This window comes from Micrasema longulum, unplaced genomic scaffold (genome assembly GCF_059751315.1).
Source record: "Micrasema longulum isolate JH-2025_06_02 unplaced genomic scaffold, ASM5975131v1 h1tg000244l, whole genome shotgun sequence".
Taxonomy (NCBI): Eukaryota; Metazoa; Arthropoda; class Insecta; order Trichoptera; family Brachycentridae; genus Micrasema; species Micrasema longulum.
The window spans coordinates 319255-347060 of record NW_028277449.1 but is presented as its reverse complement, the minus strand read 5'-3'; the positions used below and the strand labels follow the sequence as shown (position 1 = coordinate 347060).

Genomic DNA, 27806 nt, shown 5'->3' with positions numbered 1-27806 from the left:
ACAACGAAACTTATAAGAACTAGAATATGTGATAAACCTAGGACCCACCCTCTAGACAGACAATTAAATGAGCGAAATACACATACGGACTCACCAATATAATGGCATCATTACATAGCCTCTTCAACAAAAATAAAGACCTCATACCAAAAAAGGAAAAAACCATGATATACGAAGATTATGCTAAAGCAAATTGAGCTGCATGGCCACCTTCTGGAGAACCGGTAACAGACAGACATAACAAGGATACAAAGACAACAACATAAAATAATTTATCTAACATACAACTTACCCTACCTGACCCCTACGACTGAACTGTACGAAAAAACACACCAGTTTGACATAAAATATTTGACATAAATTGAAACGATAAAATTAAGCACAAAATTGCACTAGGAAACATGCAAGATGATGACATGCCATTAACCAAAAACGCTGATGTACACAAATATAATACCAGACAACAACTACACTACCATATGAAAAAAGCAAAGACAAACGCAAGACTATAAAAAATATGATACAATGGACTTACCTCACCACTTGAAAAATGACACTGGAAACAAATTTAAAAACAACCTGAAAAACTGATGATTACACTTACCAGACGAAACATAACATGGCTAGACCTTATTAACTACCGGAATTAACTAGTGTTATCAGCTTAAAAGTACCTGTTCGAAACACTCGGAAGCTAACGTTATTTTTTTAATCTCCTGGCAGTCATAATTATTATTACAATTCACCAATACCTAGACTACACCGGCTAGGTAACGAGTATGGTGAAGTTGAAATATTTCGTCTGTCTTAATATAAATATAGGTTAAGTTTTCAAAAGGTTCTAAATTAATTTGTATAAAATTTCTTAATATTGTTCTTTATTTACTATTTTTTTTTCTCATGTATCTCTATAATAATGTATAAACCTATATGTATGTATATGTATGTGCATGTATGTGTATGTATATATATGTACATGCATGTATGTATATGTGTGTGTATGTATACATATGCATGTGATGGACGCATTGTAACTTTTGCAGATGATACGGTGCTTTTATTCCATGCTAAAAGCTGGAAAGAAGTGTACAGTAAAAGTGAGAAAGGCTTGGAAAAGACGAAAACTTGGCTAGATTATAACTTACTTACACTTAACGCGCACAAAACAAAATATTTGACTTTTAGTATAGACAAACGGAATCAGCCAATAGAAAGAACCCTTAAAATTCATGAATGTACAAATGCAAGAAACAGCGACTGTGACTGCCAAACTATAGAAAAGGTCGATCATATAAAATATCTAGGTATGCACATTGATAGTTATTTAAAGTGGAACATACACGTAGATAAGACAGCAACCAAACTAAGGAAAATGATATATTTATTTAAAAACATTAGAAACATCCTAAACAAAGCAACTCTAATTAATGTATACTATGCTCTAGCACAATCAACTATTAGTTACGGAATAATAGGATGGGGAGGAACAAATAAAACTACATTAGAGCCATTAATAAAAGCCCAAAAAGCCTTACTAAGAGTAGCCAGTAAAAAGCCTTACCAATACTCTACAGACAGACTTTTTACAGAATTTCCAGTACTAGACATAAGACAAATATACATAAAGACAATTTTAAGACATTTCCATCAAAATCCTGACAGACATAATGACGGACAACAAATTTACGACACTAGGCAAAGACAAAAGACAATACTTCTGCTCCCAAAAAAAAAAACAAATTACGGACAAAGGCATTATACGTTTCTGGCCCCTAAGCTATACAACTTTTTAAGCAAGGACATATTGGCGAACAAAATGAAAAACAATATTTTCAAAGCTAGAGTACATAAATGGATTACTAAAAAGACTAGACAGGAAGCTGAGGAATATGTTTCATATATAAGAATGTAATTATAGTTTCTTGAAAATCCTTTTTCGTTTTGTTGATGTAGATATATTTTAATTTCTAATTATTTTTTTTATTTCTTTTAAATTTTTATTTCTTTTAAATTTTTACACAATTGATGTGAAATTATGTACAATTATGTATGAATAAAAAATACACTGACACTCCGGAACGTGCCTGTGGGCCAGTGGAGTGGCTATATCCATAAAAATATATATATATATTGAATGTACCTACCTATTGTATAGACATTTTGTTAACTATGTATTTGTATTGTATTTTATATTGGATTAAATAAATAAATAAAATAAATAAATATGTATGTATGTTTTCATATGTAAATTTATTAAATATTTTTCTATGTACCCATATACCTTTGTTGGTACATTTCCTTATTTTTACTTATTATTGTATCGTTTAGTTTTTCTTATGCTATCTTTAATTTTAACTAAATTTACATACTTATGTTTCACTGCTGCACTTGAATGTAATTTTTGATATTTGTAAAAGCCCGTAGGGCGTGTAAATTAATAAATAAATAATATTTTTACATAACTCTAACAGGTTTAAAAAAAAATCAAATATAATAAAAACATCCAAAAAAAATGTAACTAAGTGGACATACAATAAAAATGTAACTTTAGACAAACTCAAAATATTGTTGATAAATTACCTGGTCCATGAAGAAGTATAGAAATTGAAAAAATAACATTTTCAGGCGTTGCCTAGTATGTAGGTGAAATAATTCAATTGGATGAATCTCACCCGCATAAATAAAGGTTTCAGCTTTTTAACTTCACAAACATCAACAGATGAAAGAATTGAAGGAATATATATGTTCAAACATAGGCAAAATGGTGAATGTTACACAGTGTGTAAAGTGGCCACTTAAACCAGCCATTGACAGGTCATAAGCCCTGTAGATGCCAAGACTTCTATATTACCTTCTCTTAAATGTTCTTCATCTCTGTTGTAATATTATAATATAAACAGCACCCCAGGGAGTTGAATCCAGTTCTTGTCTACAAAAATTTGGACAAACTCAAAATATTGTTGTACTTGATAAGTCCGTATAAATAAAACAAGATAAACCAAGAAGTTTGCTAGCATGTCACACGAACCCACTTTTTCTGCGTATCTCAGGTGGAAAGAATCAACCTGAATATAATATATTCACCCTTCTTGCACGGATTAGGAAAAGCAAAACAAAAATACTTCTCATTGTTGTATATTCATATGCCTCTCTCGTAATACCTTTTCCATATCTCCCAACCACCCTCACGTCCCAAACAACACCCCACCTCACCAAGCTCGGGTTACCGGAAACTTGTGCACCAAATTTTAGCCGATTTTTTTTTTTGTTGACGTATGAGCGGATTGACTAGTCATTTAGCAGCCAAAACAGTTGCTCGCTTATTTAAAGCCATAAAATAATATTGACAGTGGAGTCCCGGTGCCCAACGTTATGCGTGGAAGCAAATTAGCAAAGCAATTGTAAAAACAAGAATGAAAGCAGGTAGGCTGATTTCTGTCGAAATGCGATCTCTGCGTGGTTAAATTACGTAAGATTATTGCACAAATAAAGTCAATACTCGTGCATTATACATTTATGTCTGAGACACTGGCGGCTCCTGACCGAAAACATTGGCAGTGCATTTCTTTACATTTTGTCAACTTGTAACTTGTATATTAAGTTCAATAATATTATAACAATATGACAGGTCTGACGTGATAAACGGGCAAAAGTATGACAAATGACAGCCCGCGCATCGAAACCAGGAACGTAACATTATACGCACGTTATAGGATACTAAATCAACTAAATTCGTACTTATATCATGTCATTACGCATGTTCAAAATGACATTGCAAACGCACTTTAAACTTCAAATCTGCGCATGCGTTGGCAATGCCCGGAGTATGTATATTATCTTCTCCCTCTAACGCACGATTCACCGGTATGAAGCGTTGTCTATCTCCCTCAAATGACGATCTTAGGATAAGTTACATATTTCATACAAATTCAGGGAAAAGAATTGTGTAAAACAGAACATGCACAGGGACGATTGCGCATGCGTAGACAAAATGTGAAAATCGTCCGCTAGAGTCGATTTCGGTAGATCTTTTGGCGCTAGTATTGAATATTATTCTGTTTACGAGTATAATATTGCAACAAATTACTATCAATAAAATTACTTATTTATTTGCACATATTTTTACTTGGCAGTGCACTGAACTTATGAACATACTAAGGAACCGCCTCTGGACTCTGAGACAAGCTTTTAAGTACTGAATTTATATTTTTTATACTTGCAACTCATATAAACTTGCGAATATCTCGGTCCTACCTACATCCTTCTTTATTCAAATTGTTGTTGTCCTACCGTCCTGTGGACAAGTCGCATTGTGAAAAGTGTTACTCTAAAGTGACAAATCCTTATCATATACCTGCATCTGTATACTTCAGACAAAGTGAAATTAGTGTTACGTAAATAGCCTAAATATACATCTCATCAACATCTACATGGTACCGGTATCCGTGTAATAGTAAAAGTGAATTGCTTTATAAAAGAAACAAACGAAAGAATTCAATAATTAGTACAATTTCTATACAGTCCACAAAATCTCTGCTGCTATCAGAGCACAATGCTTGCAAGGTATTGAACTGAACAAACACGAGCATTGACGAAATCGAGAAAGGAGGGCTGGGTTGCTTTACTGCGAAACTAACGATGCTAATGTTGGTAGATGCAGAAAATGAGAAAGACCAATAAATACTTGAAGATGAACATGGCAAAAGTGGCCGCAAGAAATCGGGGCGCATGCTCGAGAAAATGGGTGAATGAACAGAAAGAAAGGTATGTGTGCAAGGACAGAGTGATATGGCATTCAATTCTCTCTGTCTGTCCCTATGGGGAAACGGCGTGATGGTTTTTTAATTGTTTTGTTTAATTTTTGTGATCTCACAGGGACGGAGCGCCAAATTTTGTGCCTGCATTTAGGTCAAATTTTTATTTTAACCTGGAACCTTGAAAATTGTGGGAAATCTAACCGACCATTACATTACGAGTCGGACTTATCTTTACTAGATTAATTTTATTTATTTAAATCTTCAAGTATTTTACAAGTACTTTTGCGGACTTTTTAATACTTTTTTAAGCCGATCAACAGGCTTAAGTAAGCCCTCATACTTAATTTTAACATTCTTAAAATCTACTTAAATTAACAAAGTGTATAATTAACAAAAGATATGTATATGGCATAATCTAGGCGAAAATGGCAAGTGTGACATCGCGAGTTAGGAGAAACAACACCGCTTGCTTCTTAAATGCCTGCCCTTGCTGTAGGAACACATCGACAGTACAGTGAGATTTCGTTCACTGTTCTGGGGATCCTTGGCAGAGGGGAAAAGAATCCGATGTTAGTTTTATAATTTCCCACAGCAAAGCCAGGATTGGTACGCAAGTTACGGCGAGGTGCATTAAGGTTTATCTGACCAAAAATATAATGGGCATCTATACAGTTAGATATTAATTTGTGAAGGCATATCAAACCAGCCAAAATCCTTCTGAATTTTAAACTAAAGATATGAAAGTACTCTAGACGATCATAATAGTTGATTATGAAAGTATTAGATCCGATTCTAAATATTAACGATTAAAAAAAATTACGTTGCACCGATTCAATCTGCGTTATAAGGATATTATAATTAGGAGACCATATTATAGAATTAAATTCAAGCAAACTACTAACAAATGATTTATATAATGTAATTGCAATTTTAGGGCTTTTGAATGGCTTAGATATTCGCAAAATAAATCCACAGATTTTAAACGCTTTCTTTGAAATGTGGTCAATGTGATGGTTGAATTTAAGTTTGTTATCAAAAAGTATCCTAAGATCTCGAATTGAAATTGTGTTATCGATTGAATAATTGAAAACTGCTTTATTTATTTTTCTTGTGAATTTAATAGACATACATTTATTTATATTAAAAAATAAGTCGTTTTCATGACACCAAGGTAACAAAGAATGTAGGTCATTTTGTAGTTTATGACAGTCATCAATTGATTTTATAATTTTGAATATTTAAAGGTCATCCGCAAATAAAAGATATTTTGGAAATTTTAATTTTTAAAGCAATATCATTTATAAATATCAGAAAGAGTAGAGGTCCAAGGTTGGATCCTTGTTGGACTTATTTCTAAAAGCAATATCTTACCAAAAAACAGACTGGTCAAAAGAAAAGTTGGTGCAAAAGTTGTACTAAAAAGCAAATTGTATTTTAAAAGATGTTTGTAAAACACTTATTAATTAATAGTAACATCTGTTTTTTAAAAGGCAGATAAGGCTTGTACATATAATCTTGAAGTACATTATGATATACGATACACATTATGATACTCATATACGTATAAGGATAAGGAATGTAAAATTAGGTGAGTTTGGATGGAGAGAGAAAGAGGAACCAGGAAAAAAAGGAATTAAAAAGTTGGAAAAAAATATATTTTTTAGTTCATGTTGGTTAACCTAGAAAACGAGAACACACTCACAACACTAGATTAAAAACTAAGGGCTCCCTGTTTGTTCCCCGAATTACAAATTACTTCGGAGAGCGAACATTAAATTGCGTTGTTCCAAGATTGTTCAATGATCTCCCACAAACCATCATTAACATGAAAGATCTTCAAATTAAAAAAAAGAACTGAAGAAATATCTTCTAGATACTTTTATAGTGCCTGTTTATAAATAAATTTGTAAAATATAAATAAAATAAATGTAATATAAACCTGTCATAAAAATATAAAAAATGTGTCCCACCGAAAAGTCTTTAGACTTAGTGGGTAACAAATTCTTATATGTATTTTTTAATTATAAAATAATCGCTGCTCTGCATCACCGAAACTGAAAAAAGCTAGACTGAGAAAGACATGGCATTACCAAATCCAACAAATACTTGGGGGCGGTTAAAACGGTGTTAGTGCTAAACGCACGGCAAATAAATATTTAGAATAAGTTTCTGTGACCGCCAAATCGTCAGTCGCAATTTATTCACAATAGTTTGGCGGTGATTTGTCGACGAACAAAAAATAATGTCGGAGAACAAATTACCCTTCACGCGCCCGCATTCACAGCTTCCGAGCTTCCACAGTAATAATATTATGAGAAAGCGCTCTTGCGAATCTTATAATGCTCGTGAAAGTTGTTTAACTAAATCGAAAAGAAAAGTTTGTTTCTTTTCAAATTTGCGAACGAAAATTGCAAAGAAATATTTTGCCATTTATTCAAATTGCTTCTCGTTTGAAAGTTGCCCAATATTCAATGAATATTTATTTTAACGAATTTACTATACCTGTCTCTTGTTAAAAAAATTCACATAAACATTGAAAACTTTTTGTAAGTGTAATTAGATATGGTATTTTATTTTGTTTTTTTTATTTTTATTCTTGTCAAAATTTGTCTTAATTTGAATCAAAGCCATTTTGTTTACCGCTGCGATCAAAAACAGTAGACGAATAAATATTTTATGAAGAAATAATTTTTCAAAGGCCAGTTTAATAAAAAAAAACCTACAAAAACCTAACCTAAAAAACCTAACTTCATGTAAGGGTTATCGCTAGAGCCCTCACAGGGCACTGCAGATTGAACTAACACCGTAACACAAAATTTTCTAACAAGTCGGGACATAAAAAAAATATAATTGTGCTTTTGTTTTAAAAGGGAATGGCCCACTAAGCCTCTATTTTAGAGGCTTGTCAGCAGATGGGAAAGAAGGGATATGGAAGGAGGTAATGAAAAGTTCACCACAACACCCAGACCAATTGAGAAAAAAATCTATCATGGATTTTTTTCTTTCAACTGGCGGGAATCGAACCCGCGACGCCAGTTTCACATTCGGCCGTCTAACCAACTGCGCCACGACGCCTGTCTATGATAAAATTGTGCATTAAATAAAATAAATAAAACCTTGCTAGGACCACAACCCGACTCTGATTACAAAATATAAAATAGAATATTTTGTAATCTTCAAATGGATATTTTCAATCCAAAATAAAGTAAAAATTTTAGAAATATGCGAAGAATGATTATATGAGAGAATGTGATGCCAATATCACAGTAAGTTTAACTGTATAAGAAAGAGCACGAGATTATAATGTATTACAAGGAAGACAGAGACGCTGTTCTGTGGCCGGTATTTGTGGTAAAGAAGGTAAGGTAGAAACAATGGGAGAAATTCGTTCAGTCAGTCAGTTATTGGCAGTGAGCGGGAGTGCGCGGTAGTTAAACGACTGGCGTATTTGGGATTATTTTTTTTTACTAAAAGGGTTAATAAAAAGGTAATGAATAAACACAGTGTAAAAGTTATGTATTTTTTAAACTGCATTATTAGATTTTTTTAAGGTAACTGACTTAGCAACTAGTACCCTTAAATATCAAAACATTTGTCAGTGTCGCATACGACAGCGACGCTGAAGATAACGGGTCGTTAAACATTTAATCAGCTGAAATCGGGTAGTTACCATTAAAGTTACCATTATTTTAACGACTCGAAACACTACGATCTTTTTTTAATCAGGGATTCGAGAAACTGTTTAAGTCAATCGGTCGAAACTTTTTCGCTATAACATTCTGAATGAAATATTTATATTTAGTGATAAAGTGAAGTATCAGTTTCAGTTTCAGCCAGTTTCAGCCAATAAAACGAGTTTTGGCCATAGTGTCGGTTTCGGCAGAAATGGACCGATTCTTCGGTTCAGACGAAACCTGCGGTCGGAATGAGTCAGATTACGTTCTGTAGCTCAATCACAAATAACTATCGACGTGCTTAGAAACATGCCAAGCATTTGAGCGATCACAATGAACATGCTCAAGTTATTTATTTTTATTTTTTATTTTATTAACATAAACGGCAAATTTGCCTATTACAAATATTTATAATTTTAACATATTTGGCTTAATATTTTTTTTTTTAAAAAAAACATGAATATTAAAAACAAGATTTATATTTAAAAAAATAACCTAAAAATTATACAGCATATTCAGTAGAAAGTTTAAATAATAAAACATTCTACAGAAAAACAACAAGAAAATCATAAGTACTGTTTCATACAGCTAGGCAAACTGAACAAAAAATTGCATATGAAATGCATGAATAAATAAATATAATTACCATTCACCATCTTTGAAAAGTTCAAAAGGTTTGTTCTATAGGAACAATACCCTACACTAAATAAATCGGATACGTGGTAATAACTATTGCCGAGTTTATGAAGTCCATTTAATACTGCATTACAAGTATACACTGTCCGTGAATTGTTGCTACAAAACGGTGGCACCTGTCTAGTCATTCTTCCAGGCACCACTTCCCAGTTATAAGTCAACGCGTGTGTAATCTCTGAGTCAACGCTCGTGTCGACTTGTTTTTTGTTTTCCTCGTAAATAAATACTTTGGCGAATAATTGGCGTTTACTCTAAAAAATAATACAATTTATTGCACTAGCGAAACAGTACGGAGTATCTAGTACAAAAAAGTGAAAATGAAATTAAAAGCAATCACTATGGCGACTGCTTTTCTTGACATTTGGCTTGCCAACCGCAATGAAAAGCATGATAAATAATAAATAAACATAGCAGCTTTGGAATATTTTTCATATTTACACCGGTGAAATTAAAAAATGTGATTGCGCAGCAGGATTATACACGTCTCGAAACGTAAATATTTTGGTATTTAATATCACATCCTGTGGTCTTGTCCCTTTCCCCTTCTCTATGATTACCGAATGGAGCTTCTCGCTACTATCCGTGGCCCTGTTATAGGTCCTGTCGGATATACAGATCTGGTGGCTTCCAAAAATAATCCCTAGGCTTTTAAAAAGAATTGATCATGTCCAATCAATTTAATCCCAGTCAGTGAAGAATTCACTTCCCTCTCTTCTCAATCCAATGAAGTACATATTATGTACTTCTGGATTACTTTCTTTCAGCACAAAGATGCTAAGGCTACCAGATTTCAGAGAGCTCCTTCGGGCAGCTTTTCTCGTTTGACAACGAGCAAATTTTCCGTGTATGTGGGCACCGCCAAGGAGACTCATGTCCTCAGATGCGGTGTGCGGTATGTGGTGGGTAAGCTATTTAATATTAGGTGTTCACGGATGTTTCATTGAAATCGCGAATACGATAAACAACCATAGTGAGAAATTGTTATCACGTCGCTTATTAGCACGCTGATAGTTATTTGTGATTAAGTTACTGGTGTATAAGTTAAAGGTATATTGTATAACATAACAACGAACAAAAAAGCGCTGAAAATAAGAATATTTACTAATTACATTTATGCCTTATATTTCATTTTGTATTTTACTTAACACTTATCCCTATGAAAACGTAATGCTTAACAGTAAAACCTCTTAATTTAGGGGGTTTTGAAGTGACTTTTAACGTATTCAAGAAAAATTCGGCTTCTGCTGAAAATCTTGTTTCGGACGGCCACTATTTTTATCTAACGTAAATAAAAATTATTTTTCGACAAAACATCGATTTCTTAACAGAACGAATTGCATTTCAAGTCAAAGTCACATCCGCCAAAAACATGACTAACGGGGTGGGGTTTCTCCAACGACCGATTCATTTACAAAACGCTGAAATCAGCCGGTATACCAAATATTACTTTAAAAATATATCAAGCTTACTAAAGTACTACTATCACGCCATTTCCCCGTAGGGGTAGGCAGAGAGAATGGACCGCCACACACGTCTATCCTGGCATACAATCCTAGCCTCTTCCACATTCATACATCTTGTCATACATGCCCTTCGGTTCTGTCTGCTTTTGACATGACTAGACTTAAGATTTTGGTTTATCTGATCATGCCACGTCTTCCTTGGTCGTCCTCGTCTAACGTTGCCGTTCATTTTCGCCATATGTACTTATTTTGCCATTCTTTCGTCGTCCATTCGATTTTACATGACCAAACCATCTCAGAGACCCTTTCTTAATCTTATCAATTATACTTGTCTCAGATTTACACTCTCGCCTGATTTCATCATTCGTAACTCTGTCATACATTGATTTCCCACACATTCGTCTAAGAGATCGCATTTCAACCGCGTTCACTCGGCTTTCATCACTTCTCTGCCAGTTCCATGTTTCACTTCCATACATTAGGGGTGTATAAATGAACTTGCCATGATTGCAGATCCTTTTATTTAGGAAAAACATCGCGTTCATTTAATAAGAATCAAGGAGCATATGAGATGTCTCAATAACAATAATTTTTCTGAATTTATAACATAGAATATTATAACAAATAATCATTCTTTTAATTTTGAAAATGGAATTTAAATATTGCATTTAAATAATAAAAATAAATAAATTAATCTTTTTGAAATTTTAGAAATAAAAAAAGCGGTAAAACAGAACTTAGACATAAATAATAATCTATTAAACTTAAGTCATAGTCCCATTTTTAATATTTTTCCTATAAAATCGAACTCTACCCTGAACGCAATTATCCCCTTCCTTCCCTTCCCTTCCCCCACCTTAAACACAATTACCCCCTCCCTCATCCTTATCGACACCCACTAATTCTTTCACTGTTTCTTTTATGTATGTTTAGTTATAAAAATACCCTGAAGAAGGTAACAGTTGGTTACCGAAACTAGTTGGTAAAAATAAAGTGAGTGTATCAAAAAACAAAGTATAAGTTTTATTTCTGCAAATTAAATATGTGTAAGTACTCATTATTCACAGGGATCTGATACAATAGATATTCACAGGTCGCAGTGACGTCGGGAGCTTGAATAGCCCTGACCCCCACCTCTAAAAATAAGAATAAGCAGTCACATACACATATATAATGATTACGATTATGCATGTAGGTACGTATATAAAATGTAAATATTAAGGATGATTATTTTAGAACATCAATAATGAAGTTCATGTAAAATAAATAAGTTGAATATAAAAAAAAATATGTGGATAAATTGGAATATGAATTTGTTCTGCCATAACGAGTCGTGAAATATATCAAGATCTAATCGTTGCTTATTTTTAGTATAGTAAGTAATTGCTCGGTTGATTGGTGAATTCTTCGCATTATTTGTTTTATATTTATTAATTTGAAACAGAGGCGTATGCTTTGTTCGGCGTAACGGTACATATAAATTTATTAGAATATAATTTTTTTATAATACAGTAAATAAATCACTGAAATAACTTGGCTTCATTAACAGAATATCCTCTGATTTTACTAATGTCCGTACAATCAAAACTCTTTATTGCTCAACTGTTCGCCCTCTTCTTGAATATGCCTCAGTGGTCTGGTCTCTATTCTATGTCAATCGCATAAACCACATTGAATCAGTCCAACATCGCTTGCTTCGAAAAATAGCGTGGATGCTTGGACTAGAGAGAGATAATTATTCTTATGCTGAAATAGAGTCAATGTTAAATATTTCTAGTCTACAAAAACGTAGAGCTAATATTGACTCCATATATATGTTCGGCATACTAAATGGTATAATCGATGTTCCATCATTACTGGGACAAGTAAAATTCAATATTCCGACTCGTAGATTGAGAAACAAAGAAGTACTGTTCATCGATCAGCATAGAACAAACTATGGCCTAAATTCTCCAATGACCCGCCTTTGTCGTATTGTTAACTCAAGACAGGATCTGGACTTTTTTGGTTTAAATTTACAACGATTTACACGAGCACTAAATAAATAGTCCAGATCTTGTCTCGATGTCCCTTATGTTTGTCAATGCTTCTTTTCTTTTTTAAAAATTTTTTAAAACTATTCTTTTATTGTAATATTTAAACCTTATAAACTGTATAGATGGACAATGTCCGTTAATAAATAAATAAATAAATTAGGGAAAATAAAAATTAATTAAGTAACGATGGAGCGATTTTCTAACCTCCATGATCTCCAAAATATACAAAACTATGACTTTTGGGATGAACTAAATTATAATATCGCTGAAACACAAAAGACTCGTTTCTATAAACCCGATTTTTATCTCTTCTAAATCTTTTCCACTTTCCCAATGCACGACGAGTGAATGCCACGTGTATACCGATACATAAACAAAATCACGTATTTTGTTACTTTTCTCATTCGATTATATAGTTCATTGCAATTCTGGATAATTTAAGAGCTTGAAAACATTCACATCCCATGGCGATGTGTAAGCTGGGTCCCGACAGGAGGTATATAAAATTTGCAATGTCACAGCGCAAAATTGGAATAAATAGGATTGGATTGAAATGGACTGACCTTTTGAAGATTTTCGTTCCTCTGGAAAATAGCGGCAAACTCCACACTGATGGTATCTTCCTTATCACTGAAATTTACATTGGGTTTTATAATTTATTTTATTTTATTTTTAAGCGATGAGTTTAAACTGAAATCGATTTGACGATTAACGTGTATTTTAGTTTAGTTTCGAGCGGACACTGACCCCAGGTGACAATATAATAAATAAAATAGTTTTTGGAACTTTATGCAGGTGCGAAAGGGACAGGGTTGAAGATGGCGAAAGAAAAAGAGACAGGTTTAGGAATTTACTTACGCTGTGACACTTTATCAAACAGCCTAACCATCCCGTATTTATGAACGCTTTTTTTTCATATTCTTTATTAAATAAAATATACACATTATTACAATATTAATACATTATAAAGAAAACAAAGTATTAAGATGTATTTTGATCCGATAAACTATTCAATAATGGGTGCTCAGACATTAGTTTCAATTAATAATCAAATAAGAAAAGTACAGACATAATACTGTATACGTATAAAATAATAAACATAAAAAATAGTTTAAAGATTTTTTTTTTTTTAAGTTAGAAAATAGAGTAAAATAATACAATTAAAATTACAGAATAGTAATTTACTTGAATATATTTTAAATATAAGAAAAAAATAATAAACACACATATAAATAGTGTGTGCTCATAAATGTAATTAAAACAAGACAAAAAAATAAATAAAACAAAGTAAAGTAAATCGAGAATTTCAATTCATATCTAGAGAAAAAAAAAATAATAAGAAAATTAAAAGTACATACAAAATTAAAATCTGAAAAATGTAAATAAAATTCAGTATAAATAATGTTCAGTATAAACATTGTACACTTATTAATGTTTGTTTAATGAATCAATTTATTAATTTTATTAAAAAACTGTTATGAGTTAAACATCAGTTTTATGAAACTGTAAGTGTATTCCGCGAGCAACTGTAAAATCAGTCTATTACAAATTGTTTTATTTTTATTGCAGGACTGAATGTGATAATACGAGATAACCACCAGGTATGATACAGGAGCAAAAAGCGTATCATACTGGAGCAGATTGGAAGAGGCTCAGATGTCGCAGTACAAGAGACAGCTCATCAGAGACACAGAACGCGACAGGTACCGACCTGACTTGCCGACGGGGCAGAGGCTGGTTTCGGGAACGGGATCTTTAGATAGAACTTCCATTCCTTACTATAACCATGTCGGCTACAGAAGCAGAGAAGGGAAACCACTTAAATACAACGATCATCACCTCAAATACTCATTCGAAGACGACCCACCGAAGCCCCCGCCGAGAAGAAATGGATTCGTTTACGAAGATATTTACTCCAGGCATCAAACCTGGTCTTCCCAATACAAAAAGGTCGATTATTCCTCACCGTACAAACCGATCAAGCCGGAATTCCTGACGCTGCCTTCAACGTTTGCAACGAACAAGTACTCCACGCTTCCGAAGAGCTGGAGCGTATCGTCCAGCAATTCCTACAAAAACTACTTCCCTCCTATCCGCGCCGCGGCGAGTACTGACATAAAACCTTACGATTACAGATACCCTCGCGAGCCCAGGGACAACTATTACAATTATAAAGTCCGCAGGCTCCCCCCGGACGAGCGGTATTTCGAAAAACGGGGGATATACACTGGAGAGCCCGGGCCATTGTCCACTCAAACCAAACAATACGGGAAAGTAGACATCCCACCCCGGTACAATGCGCACAATGAGAGTGATAAACTGACCCCTCGCCCCAGAAAAATGAGACTCGTCGAACAAAAGCCGGCCATTGGACACGACGACACTTTTTACAGATTAGACAGGGAAAGGGGTAGACGATACGAGGGTGAGAGGAATTCCTACCCAGCATACAAAAAACCCGAGTGTGAAACAAAAAAGAACGTAACCTTTTCCGAAGTGAGTGGATGCGAAGAAAGAAATAATGTTGTGGGAGTTGTTTACGGAAATAGAGGAGTTTATGTGAGAGAACTGGAAGTCTCTTTCAACCAAGTCACCGACAAAAATAATATGAGCAAGAACAAAGAATTGGCACACGCCGCGAAGCAGCAACCTGTGAGTTGGTATAATGAGAAAGTGAGGAGTATTCCCAATGGACACTGCCTGTCTGGTGGTGTTGAGGACGGTGTGAAGAATGTTCCTCTTCCAGGGAAACTTCCTATCAAGCTCGCACAGCCAACGGGGTTCTTCTCTGGACTCAAGAGGAAGAAATATCTATCGCAGGTTGGTTTATGCTTTACTTTATTTATATTTAATGTTGTACACACAGTTCTATGTTAATGTATGAAAAATATTTACGGGTGTATGTCACTGAACTCCTAAACGGCTGGACCGATTAGGGTGATTTTTTTGTGTGTGTTTGAGTGGGTCCCTGTAGCTCAATCACAAATAACTATTGACGTGCTTAAAAACATGGTAAGAATTTGAGCGATCACAATGAACAATAATGAACATGCTTAAGTTATCGCAGGCATACGTCTACGCGTGTGTAATCTCTAAGTCAACGTTCGTGTCGGTCTGTTTTTTGTTTTCCTCGTAAATAAATACAGTTCATTGGCGAAAAATCGGCGTATATAATAATAAATAATACAATATATTGTATTTGCAAAATAGTAAGGAGTATTTAATACAAAAAAGTAAAAATTAAATTACAAACAATTATTTTAGCGACTGCTTTTCTTGACATTTGGCTTGCCTATTGCCACGCCGCCGCCGGCTAAATGCAATAAATAGCATGATAAATTGTAAACTAACAAATAAAACTGTATGTCATACTAAATTATTTTACTTTACTTACAATTTTGGAACACTTTCCACATTTTTTTTAAAAATAAATATTTGCGTTCTTATGATTTCCCCAAATATTTCATTTTGAGACCATTTTCAACTAGTTGTAAATAACACGCTATTAGAAAATGGGAATCGAGTTGGGGTAGAGTGGGATTCGAACCACGGACCTTTGGTCCATGAGTCCGAGACACTAGCCACATTACTACAACCCGATTATAAATATATTTACACCGGTAAAGTTCAAATATGTGATTGCGCAGCAGGATTATGCGTCGCGAAACTTAAATATTTTGACATTTAATTTTAGGTGTTGCCAAACATCAGGTTGAAGTGTGGCAGTATTAAAAAATGTTATGATCCCGATCTCACGGATCTTCCATTGCGATCGTGATTACGATAAACAACCATGGTGAGAAATTGTTATCACGTCGCTTATTAATACGTCGATAGTCATTTATGATTGAGCTACTGGTGTATTTTTTTCGTACAGTTCAGTCGTCGACTGGCGCCGTGGCGCAGTTGGTTAGACGGCCAAGTGTGAAACTGGCGTCGCGGGTTCGATTCCCGCCAGTTGCAAGAAAAAAATCCAAATAAGATTTTATCTCAATTGGTCGGGGTGTTGTGGTATATTTTTCGTTACCACCTTTCATATCACCTCTTTCCCACCAGCTGACAAGCCTCAAAATAGAGGCTTAGCGGGTTATTTCTTTAAAAAAAAAAAAAGACTAAGTAGGGTAAGTTCTATTTATTTATTTATTTAATATATATATATACGGCCTTAGCCAATTACAACAGTTACATGAAGAAACATAAATGCAAGAAACTGTTCAAAAAGAACATAAAACTATTTAGCAAAGACAAACAAGGGCAAAACAATAATTGTATACAATATATTTAAAAAAACGAAAGACCTAAAACTTTGAGCCAAACCATGCCAATCCAACTTCATCCCACACTGTTTAGTCGCGAAGAGATCTACGAAAAGCCGGAATATCTATCCCAACGAATTCCAAGTCGTGTGATGAATTGACTAATCTACACATTCCGGACATTGGGGCATAAAAACCAAAGTTGCTCTTAGAAGATTTTATAAATAGCAGATTTTGACTTCTGGTATATTGGTCTAACTATTTTATTTTGTTGTCTTTGTCTCCTTGTTATGTCTGTCTTGATACCGGTTCCCCAGTAGGCGATCAGGTGCTCAATTCGCTTTTAACATAAGCTTCGTACATCGTTATTATTTCCTTTTTTGGTACGCTGTATTTAATTTTGTAGAAGATACAATGTAACGATGCTATTATTTAGGCGAGTCTGTCTATGTGTATTTATCTAGAAAATGTGAAAAAATAGATCAACCAAGTACATTATATGTTACATAAGTTCGTTTGAAAATATTTTCCTTTTGATAAGTCTTTTTTGTCTCGCATATTGAAAACGCTATTCTTGATTTTTCAGATAGTTCTATTTTTAGTACAATTTACGCCACCTACGTACAAGGGAAACCACTCTGACAGTTTTCTAGAGATTCCGATAAAAGAATTTTCCATGCTAGAACAGAATCGTCAGAAAAAGAATTTCCTTTTGTCTGGAAGTTTCTGATAATGTCTCACTTTGTAACAAACACACAAAGTATAAACATAGACCAGAATTATAAAATAACACACAAGGTTTAATATCTTGAATGTACCCCTTATAAGCAAAAGGGGAGTTTTTCGACAAAAATCACAAAATGAGTTAAATAGGGGTGTTCAAAACACTAACTTTGTGGTCATTTTTTAAAATTAATTGTACGTCTCGCAACCGGTAGACATGAAAAGTCGGTAAGTGGTTGAATACTCATTTATATATATATATATTTTTAATTAAAAAAAATGAAAGAAATAACTTGCTAAGCTACTAGTTTGAGGCTTGTCAGCAGGTGGGATAGGGGGATATTATTCTTCTTCTTCTGCAGCCTTATTCTCTCCACTGCTGGATAAAGGCCTCTTCCAAACGTCTCCATTCCTTCCTATCACCCGCTTTCATCATCAGCGTTTTACCGGCAATAGAGGCAATGTCGTCGACCCATCTTTTCTGTGGCCTTCCAACACTTCTTTTGTTTGCCCACGGTCTCCTTTTTATTATTCTGGGTGTCCACCTGCCATCATTTGCCTCGCCAAGTGTCCTGCCCACTGCCATTTCAATTTCGCTGCACGATCCATGATATCCATGACTCCGGTTTGGCGCCTTATTTCTTAATTTCTTATTTTGTCTCTTAGACATACACCGAGCATCTGTCTTTCCATGGATCGTTGCGTGCATTTTAATTTCTGGCTACTTTTTTGTGGTATAGACATATAGGGGGGATATGGAAGGAGGTTATTAAAAATACACCACAACACCCAGACCAATTGAGAAAAAATCTTTCTTGGATTTTTTTCTCACAACTGGAGGGAATCTAACTCGCGACGCCAGTTTCACAGTTGGCCGTCTAACCAGCTGCGCCACGGCGCTTTATACTAACATGGCGGCCTCCGTGGTGTAGTGGTCAAGACGCTTGACTCACGCACGGAAGGTTCCGGGTTCGATTCCCGGTGAGAACACAAAAAATTAAAAATGTGATTTTTCTCAAGCCTGGTTGTTTTGTATTGTAATTCACCACTGTAATTGGGCCTCCTGGCCTGTTGTGGAGCAAAAAAAAAAAAAGAATTAAATAGTATGTAATCAAAGTTCTTAAAAAGCTGAGAGGTAAAACATTTTCGAGAAGGGAAGACTTCTGTCTAGGCATTCACAGGGCTTGTGACCTGTCATTGGCTGCGATTAGTGTACTAATGCAGTACCCTATGTACCATTAGGTGCGGAAAGGGAATGATGATGATTTCTTAATATTCCACTAAATCTTTTCAAAGTTCATTTGTAAATAGAAATTGCAATATGTGTATGCATCAATTAAATTCTTGAATACACATAATAACATATCTTTGACTTAATTTAAAGGTGAAATTTACAAAAAAAATCAAGATATGATGTTACGCCTTGAACCTGCAGCCTACATTATGCAGGTTATGTGCAGTTCTGTATGTAGGCACTTAATAAGTGTACACTGTATGATCAACTAGAGTTGTAATATATATTATAATATGCAACTGTGTGACCGATATTCAAAAGTATATTTATTTTCAATAATATGTTATACATTTACATTTTTAGAAATATTACAAGTTGTGTATGAATAGTTAGCAGTGGACGGCCAGACGTACGAATGCATCTATTCTCCAGGAACTGGACATAGGAGAAAGATTGATATCCATGTGCGAGAAAAGAATCCTGCAGTTCTTTGGGCATATTTCCAGGGGAGATTCTGATAGTTTGGAGAAAACTATTCTCCTGGGAAGTGTCGAAGGGACAAGGTCGCGTGGACGTCAACCGACAAGATGGAGCGGTACAGTCACTGAGTTATTAGAATCATCACTGACGAATGCCTATAGAAGAGCACAAGACCGTTCCAGTTGGAGGGAGACTGTCCACAGACGAGCCATGCCTGGAGTCAGGCGTAATCACCATCCTCAGACATGAGGCACGGATTGAAGAAAGAAAGAATGATTAGTTATTGTATGTTATGTATAATTTTTGTGTGACAAAATTTACAATAACAATATTATGTGGAAGCCTCTAATCGGACTTTATAATATATTTATAATCATGTCCTTTATAATCACATCATTAAAAAATATTATAACAAATATTTTTTTTTGTATCGGCAACATTCTTACGCCTAGATACTCTTATATGTTGACAGGGCAGAATCAAGCGTCATTATTTTGTGCATCTAGCCACTCGTTTTGGAAACCGACAGTTATGTCAAAATTTACTTATTTCTCTCTCATATTTTTAATAGTCTTTTAAGAAAAATAGTTCCAATCTCAGAACGATTAAAAATTTAAACAAATCGTAATTAAAGGAAAAATTGCTCGGTGGAACAATTTTTTTTCACTTTTAATGCGTAGATAAACGTATCGAGGGGTTCTAGACCCGTCGATACAAACCGATGTACTTACATCAAAACTTGATGTTTGGGGATCGGTAGCGTATCTTAGTAATCGGCCGGGAGGATTTAATTTCAACTATGACGTCATACTGAAGCAATGTCATTTTAGTGCGTAGATATGTATACCGTGACTTCCGCTTTCCTTTTTTTCATATCGATGTACCTACCCAAAGCTTGAAGAAGGGGGGTCGGTAGTGTATCTTCGTAATCGCTAGAGAGAATTTATACCGTCAAGTTGAAGGTATGACGTATTTATCTTCCCATCCGTCTCTTCGTCAGGGTACTCACAATATCAACATGAAAAATCCTTTAACATCACCATAGTATATATATATATACAGTATGTCCAAAAATACATAAATCACATGTAGATTTATAGACATGCGAACACCACCATGTCTAAAAATACATTAAGCTTAATAAAAAAATATTAAATCTTATATTGAAGAATTGGTGATGGTGAAGGTGGAGGTGTATTTGCGTGTTGGTGTAGTGGGTGTCCCGACGAAGAGACGGATACATCTTGAAACCGGTAAAATAAAAAAGTCGGTAAGTGGTTATCTTTATATATTTAATTCTTCTGTACGTGAGATGTCACTGAACTCCTCATAAATGGCCTAATCTATTTACGTGCGGTTTTCAGCGAAATGTAAATCTTTGCGCCACGCGTGTTCGTAGACATAAAAATGTTCAATTGAATATGTAAAAAAAATTCATCGGCCATTTGACGATAATGAATATACAAAAACATGGAAGGATGTTGTTTTTTGTGTTTAAAAAAGTTTGTTTTTTAATGTTTACAAACAACATTTGCTTTTTATGAATCCCAACCAGATTCTTTCCTTACATTCCTTATAATTTCTTACCCCGTATTTATTTTTACTGGATTTTTGGTAATACTTAAATAATATCAACTGACATTTAATACGTATTTAATAGAATAAAATGCACCCCTGTTGGTGAGAAGAATCGAGTTTGACACATGCAAAAATAATTTTATATTTTAAAATGAATTATTTCATGTTTTGGAATTCAACCATAAACAAGTACCTAGGTACCTACTCAAATTGAATATTTGAATATTAACTTTTTAAGTTATAGAATTCAATCATAATCAAGTTCTAAAGTTATTAATGAAAAGTCTTTTTCCAAGCTAAGAGCAGGCAAGCCGACATTCTGGCAGGACAACGTCTGTCGGGTCCGCTAGTTTACTTATATTTACTAACATTATAGTCCTTAAAATTTAGCTTGATTAGAATGACATTTGTCAGAAAAAGTGACGACATAACTTTGTAGTAACGTCAAAGGAGTTATTTTTATTGACACACGAAAAATCTTTCGTATCTGGAGTGTTAAATAATATTTTAATACAATGTTTGACACAATAATCAACATTGATATATAAAATCAGCTTGAAAACTAAAATAAACCTGATTATTAACGACGTTCTTATAAGGTTACATCATTTTGCAAAAACGTTACAGATGGGACATATTCGTCAATGTAAATTGATAGAATAAAAAAATAATTCATTTGATGTTGTTCATGAAAAAAGTATAAATATTTTATTTTTTGGTGAATAATTGTGTTAAAAACACTATATTAGGCTTGTTTTTGCGTTTTTATATCAATTTTCGGAAACAGAGTTTCATGATTGCATGAAATAACTGATAAAATCGATTTGATCAGTGATTAGTAATTTGCCATCACTAATGAAATTAGTTTGACAGCTGTCATTTTAATCAAGCTATGTTTTAAGAACTTTAGTTAGCTGTCTTTTTGTTTGTAAGAGCAAAATAATGTTTAAATGTCTGTAAAGCCTTTTTTTTCATGATTTTACTGTATTATTTAAAAGATTTAACAATAATATTTATTGGTAATGTATGTATATATTGTCAGAAACCTTGTTTATTTATCTGCTTTTAAAAAAATCTATTTTGCTGAAATGCGTTAAAATTTAAGATAATTACGACCTCGTTAATGGCATAATTGGTTGTCAATTGGGTTATTATGGAAATATTGAGTTAAGGCCTCATTAGGGTAATTTTGTTCGACAAAATATTATATTTATATAGTGTATATATAAAATAAAACTGTAATAAATATACATGAATTATTATAGTATATCAAATAAACCCGTTCTGGGTCGCCATTCCAGGACTTTTTTGGTCCATCTAGAGTCTGTGATAATGGCTATATGACCAGCCTAGCTCCATTTCTGGTTGGCAGCCCTATGGACCACATCGGTGATCTTTGTTCTCGCTCTAATCCATGTAGAAGAAGTGTCGGCAGGCCTCAGACAAGGTGGTCTGATGACATAAGACGAGTTGCAGGAAGTGGTTGGATGCGGTTGGCTCAGGATAGGGAAATATGGAGACTAAAGGGGGAGGCCTATGTTCAACATTGGACAAGAGACGGCTGATGATGATGATGATGATTAAATAAACCAACAAATTGTGGAAATCAATATTTCTGTCGTACATAATCTTCTGGTAGATATTATTATAATCATTAATTATCGCAGGTTAATGCATTTTTGGAAAGAAGGGGGGTTATTCAGACATTTGAACAAGCATTGTAGATTTTCCGTGTCCAGGCGGATGAAGACTACAGTTCTGTATGTGAAATTGAACCAGAATCCTGGACGAGCGTTTTCGATCCGATGGCTACTCGCAGGTAAAAATTGTGAAAAGGGAAATAGAGCTGGAATAAGTCGGCTTCGTAGTGCGGTGGTTGGCGCATTCGTCTACCATTCTTGAGGTCCCGGGTTCGATTCCTGACAGGGTTGACATTGAAAATTTGATTTATTTGTCCCTGGATGGTACCTGAAGCCTAAGACTGATCACCTTACCTTATTTGCAACAAAAATGATCTAGATACGCTGAAATTGGAGTGCTAATTCGTGATAGGAAAATGATGATGATGAAAGTATAATCATTATTATGGATAATTTATATAGCGCCATTTTCGTAATATAATACCCCAAGGGCGCTTTACAAAATGATTCTATAGATAACTATATTTAATTGAAGCTTTTAAATTTGTAATTTAATCAAAACAATTTATTTTGTTATCACATGCTACGGATTTATTAAAATTATTTAGAGAACAAGTGGGTTTTAAGTTCTTTCCGAAACATCACTTCGCTCTCACAGCCTCACACCCCTGCCGGGAGAGCATTTCATACCATAGGGCCTGCGACCGCAAATGCGCGTTCACTGAATTTAGTGCGCTGTTTGCGTAGAGGAATAATAACTTTTTCTCTCGCCGTAGACGTAGCTGATCTAAGCGTAAGACGCCCGTCAGCTAGTTCATCTGGAATGCATAGTTCCCTTAGATATTTCGGAGCAGAGGGGTAGATAGAACAGGCGGCTCCTAGCGGAAAACATTGGCAGTGCATTTTTTTACATTTTGTCAACTTGAATATTAGGTTTTATAATATTATAATAACATGATAGGTCTGACGTGATAAACGAGCAATAGTATGACAGCCCGCGCATCGGAACCAGAATCGCTAAATGCCCCCAACATAATACGCACGTTATAGTTAACTAAATTCGTACTAATATCATGTCATTGCGCATGTTCAAAGTGACATTACAAACTTCAAATCTGGGCATGCGTTGGCAATGCCCGAAATATGTATATTATCTTCTCCCTCTGACGCACACTTCATCGGTATGAAGCATTGTCTGTATCTCTCAAATGACGATTTTAGGAGAAATATGGCATATTTTAATCAAATTCAGGGCAAAGAATTGTGCAAAACAAAATATGCACTGGAATAATTGCGCATGCGTGGACAAGATGAGAAAATCATCCGCTAGAGTCGATTTCGCTAGATCTTTTGGCGCTACTATTGAATATTATGATGTTTACGAGAATAATATTGCAACGAATCCCTGTTTCTTTGTACCTACCAATAACATATTTTTACTATTAATAAATTTACTAATTTATTTACACAAACGTTTACTTAGCAGCGCACTGCACTTATGCACATACTAAGGAACCGCCTCTGGTAGATAGACACTCGTACAATGTTTCTCTATGGGTGTTTATTTGTATATTTACTTATTTTATTTATTTATTCATATTTTTCGCTTACAAACTATAATTAATAATAAAAATAATGTGACCTCACTGGGGTTTTCCGTGCCGGGGACACTTAACAATATACTTTTTTGAAATTACATTTGAGAATAAACAAAGAAAACTAACTTAAAAAACAAATATACTTAACAAATATTCAGACAGTTTTAAAAACAATGTATTTATGTACATCTATATTATTTATATTACAAAACACACGAAAACGAAACTAAAATAACAAAAACCTAACATAAGCTATACACTTGTGGAGCAGTTGATTCCATATTGGTATGGGCGAATGAGACAATCCATTTTACTTCCAGCTCCACTATTCATTTTTTATAGCCTTTTTAAACATTTTCTCGTTACTAATTGTTTTAATAGATAGTGGAAGTAGATTATAGATTTTAATTGAATTATACTCAAAATCCCTTTGTCCGAAAGTGGTTTTAGTTTGTATTTGTTTAAATTGTCTATGTGTTGAAGATCTAGTGATCATATTTACCTTTATTTACATTGGCAGATTTACTGCTGAACGGCAAAAAAGGTTTTTCTAATTAATATGAAACTAGAAATAAAAATTAAGTAAGGCGGCCATTTTGTAAGAAGACAAAGACACAGAACTCGCTGATGCACCGAGCTGTACAGTTAAATTGTAAGGAAATACCATTAGAAATAAGAGAACAAAATAATATTATTTCATTTTAACGTAAGTTAAAAAAACATATGTGTAGCAGATAAGTAAGCTCTTAAAAAGTAATTGTATTCAAATTGGCTTTAAAGATGTTTTTTTTTTAAGTGTACGTATACTGTTTAGAAATGTCAATAGTTCGTTTATGTTGTAATGGTCAGCGCGTTTGCACGCCATGCAAGAGGTCTCGGGCTCGATTCCCGACTTGGTTGATATGAAATATTTATCTAAAAAGGGTGTTTTCACACTAAAACATTTCATAGTCCCTAGACTGGTACCTGAAGCGTAAGACTGATCACATTTCCTTCATGTAATAAAATTAATCGAGATATGCTGCGATTGGTGTACCAATCCAGTGCCCTATGCACCATTAGCGGAAAGGGAATGATGAAAAAAATGATAATGTATTTTAATAATAATTAGATATAAATTAATATTAGAACATTTATATGATAAATTATGATGTAATAACTTATAATTACATATAAGTTATTAATTTTAAAGATACTTGGTACCCTTCCACTTAATTTTTTTGACCAATTAGCTTTAACCCCCTAATGGGCATCTTCAGACTGGAGAGACCAGTATGAAGTATTTTTTAAATTAATAACTTATGTGTAACTATAAGTTATTACATCATTACAATGGAATTCCATCAAGAATCGTCAATAAATAATTTAAATGAAAAAAAAAATGATATATTATGATTGTAATATTTGAAGATTAAATAAAAAATATATTAAAAAAATTCTTCCGAACAACCAGTAAAGTTGTTATTATTATGCGACCGCACGAATTTTGCTCAGAAACATCACTCCTTAATCGTACCGAGAGTGTTCAATATTTTGGAAGAGCGTATTAAGCTCTCAAGGACAAAAACCATTTTTAAGAGAGGAGTTAAGGACTGGATTTTCCTTAGTGGGAGGGATTTGAGTGGGAAACTCCTTGATGATTTTTTTAGTTTGCTGTTTACCGTATTGATGTGCCATATATTTGTTTTTTAAACAATTATTATTGTTATAGTAAAATAAATAAAATAACTTTGTTTTTAACAACTAACTTTTTTTTTTCCACCGACCGGTTTCAAAGCAAACAAGCTTCTTCGTCAAGCTTTACGTAACTAGTTACTAGTTAGTTAAATTAACATATTACAACAGAGATAAAGAACATTTAAGAGTAGGTAATATAGAAGTCTAGGCATCTGCAGGGCTTATGACCTGTCAATGGCTGGTCTAAGTGGCCACTTTACACACTGTGTAACATTCACCATTCTGCCCATATTTGAACATCTATATTCCTTCAATTCTTTCATCTGTTGATGTTTGTGAAGTTAAAGAGCTGAAACCCTTATTTATACGGGTGAGATTCATCTAATTGAATTCAGTTAAATAGTTACGTAAACTTTGACGAAGAAGCTTGTTTGCTTTGAAACCGGTCGGTGGAAAAAAAAAAGTTAGTGGTTAAAAACAAAGTTGTTTTATTTATTTTATTTTAATGAATAACCACAAACTTAGTGCTCTAAATATAAACTTTACATTATTGTTTTTTCTAATCCTATATAATATTTGTGATGATATTACACTTTTATCATTCTTAATTCTATGCACCAATATATCGATTTTCCCAAAATCGCGGACCGGCTGCTTTCTGTATAACTAAGTTTTGAATCTTGATTTGATTTTTTGAATTGTAGGCGTGTTTTCAAGGACCCTTATGTGCTTTAGTATCAGCCTTCTATCTGCACGAAATTCTAAGAATGTCGAATTTAAAATATTTTCAGCAGACACCAACGTAGGAATATTCGAGGGTAAGCCAGCGTGACAAACGCGGATATAATGCGTAATTTCTATGGAAAATTGAACAACTTAGGGGTCGCATAAGAGTTTTTAAAAGGAGCGAAAATGCAAATGATCTCGGAGTAAAAATAAGAAAAATGTCGACAGTGTCATTATTGGAATAGGGGTTCAAAGAATCTCAATGTAATATGCTATCATCATCAGCATCACACCCTTATACATTTTTCAATTTAAACATGGCACAATTTGTTAATAATCATTCAAGGGTAGGTTAAAAACTAATGCACACGTGCTTGTAGAACACGAGAAAAAACAAATAGCACGATAAAAAAGTATTTTTTTTATTTTTTATTTATTGATTTTTTTTTTTACAAAATAAGTATAAAATTAAAAATGTTTTGTACATACATAATCAATAATTACGTTTTTACCTCTCTATAGAGTGAAAACTCGTGTTCAAAGAGGGAGTTCGTTTTACATCCATTTCTATTATGTAAAACAGGTTCCTTAAAATCAAATATTATATTCTAAAAGATACGCAATTTTCTACTATATAGAGTTCGGGATAGGATGGGCCTCATGTGTCACAAATTGGAATTTTATATAATAAAATATGTATTTTTATTATTAAATGTGTTAGGCTCAACAGTGACTATGTTCAAAAACAAAGGTTTTTCGATTGGCGCGGGTAGATTTTGACGGCCCGTGGCGGCCATTTTGTTTTGATGACATCTGTCAAATATTTTTTTTATTATTTAGTTACTTATTCCAAATCACCATGACAAGTTACACAATTGAACAGCACGTTCAAATGGAAAAATTGTATTATCAACATGAGTGTTCGTTAGTGCAATCGTTGCGCGCATTGCGCCCATTTTACGGTAGATGTGGTGGCCCTTCACAGTCAACTCTTCAACGTTTGGTGGCCAAATTTGAGACGACCGGTTTGGTAATCAATCAGTCAACATCCGTACGTTCAAAAAACGCAAGATTGGTCAAGAACATCACCGCTGTCCGTGAAAGTGTACAGCAGAATCCAAGGCAGTCGATTCCTCGCCGTGCACAAGAACTCGGCCTTTCGCAGACTTCAACGAGGCGAATATTGCATCGGGACTTAAGCCTACACCCGTACGAAATCCAATTAACCCAGGAACTCAAAGTTCATGACTATAGACAACACCAATATG

At 34.0% G+C, this 27806-nt stretch overlaps 2 protein-coding genes across 2 annotated transcripts in view; both read left to right on the top strand.

The window, feature by feature from the left end:
• LOC148283364 (uncharacterized) overlaps positions 1 to 27806 on the top strand; it is a 58385-nt gene that overhangs the window by 29080 nt on the left and 1499 nt on the right. Inside the window, exon 2 of the mRNA XM_088223631.1 lies at positions 14196 to 15446. Within this exon, the coding sequence (XP_088079757.1) occupies positions 14283 to 15446 (1164 nt within the window). The 5' untranslated portion in view covers positions 14196 to 14282. The remainder of the gene's footprint in view (positions 1 to 14195; positions 15447 to 27806) is intronic.
• The window catches only part of LOC148283363 (facilitated trehalose transporter Tret1-like), a 31585-nt gene continuing 19078 nt past the window's right edge, over positions 15300 to 27806 (top strand). Inside the window, exons 1-2 of the mRNA XM_088223647.1 lie at positions 15300 to 15338; positions 27653 to 27692. The gene's annotated coding sequence lies outside the window, so the exon portion shown is untranslated. The remainder of the gene's footprint in view (positions 15339 to 27652; positions 27693 to 27806) is intronic.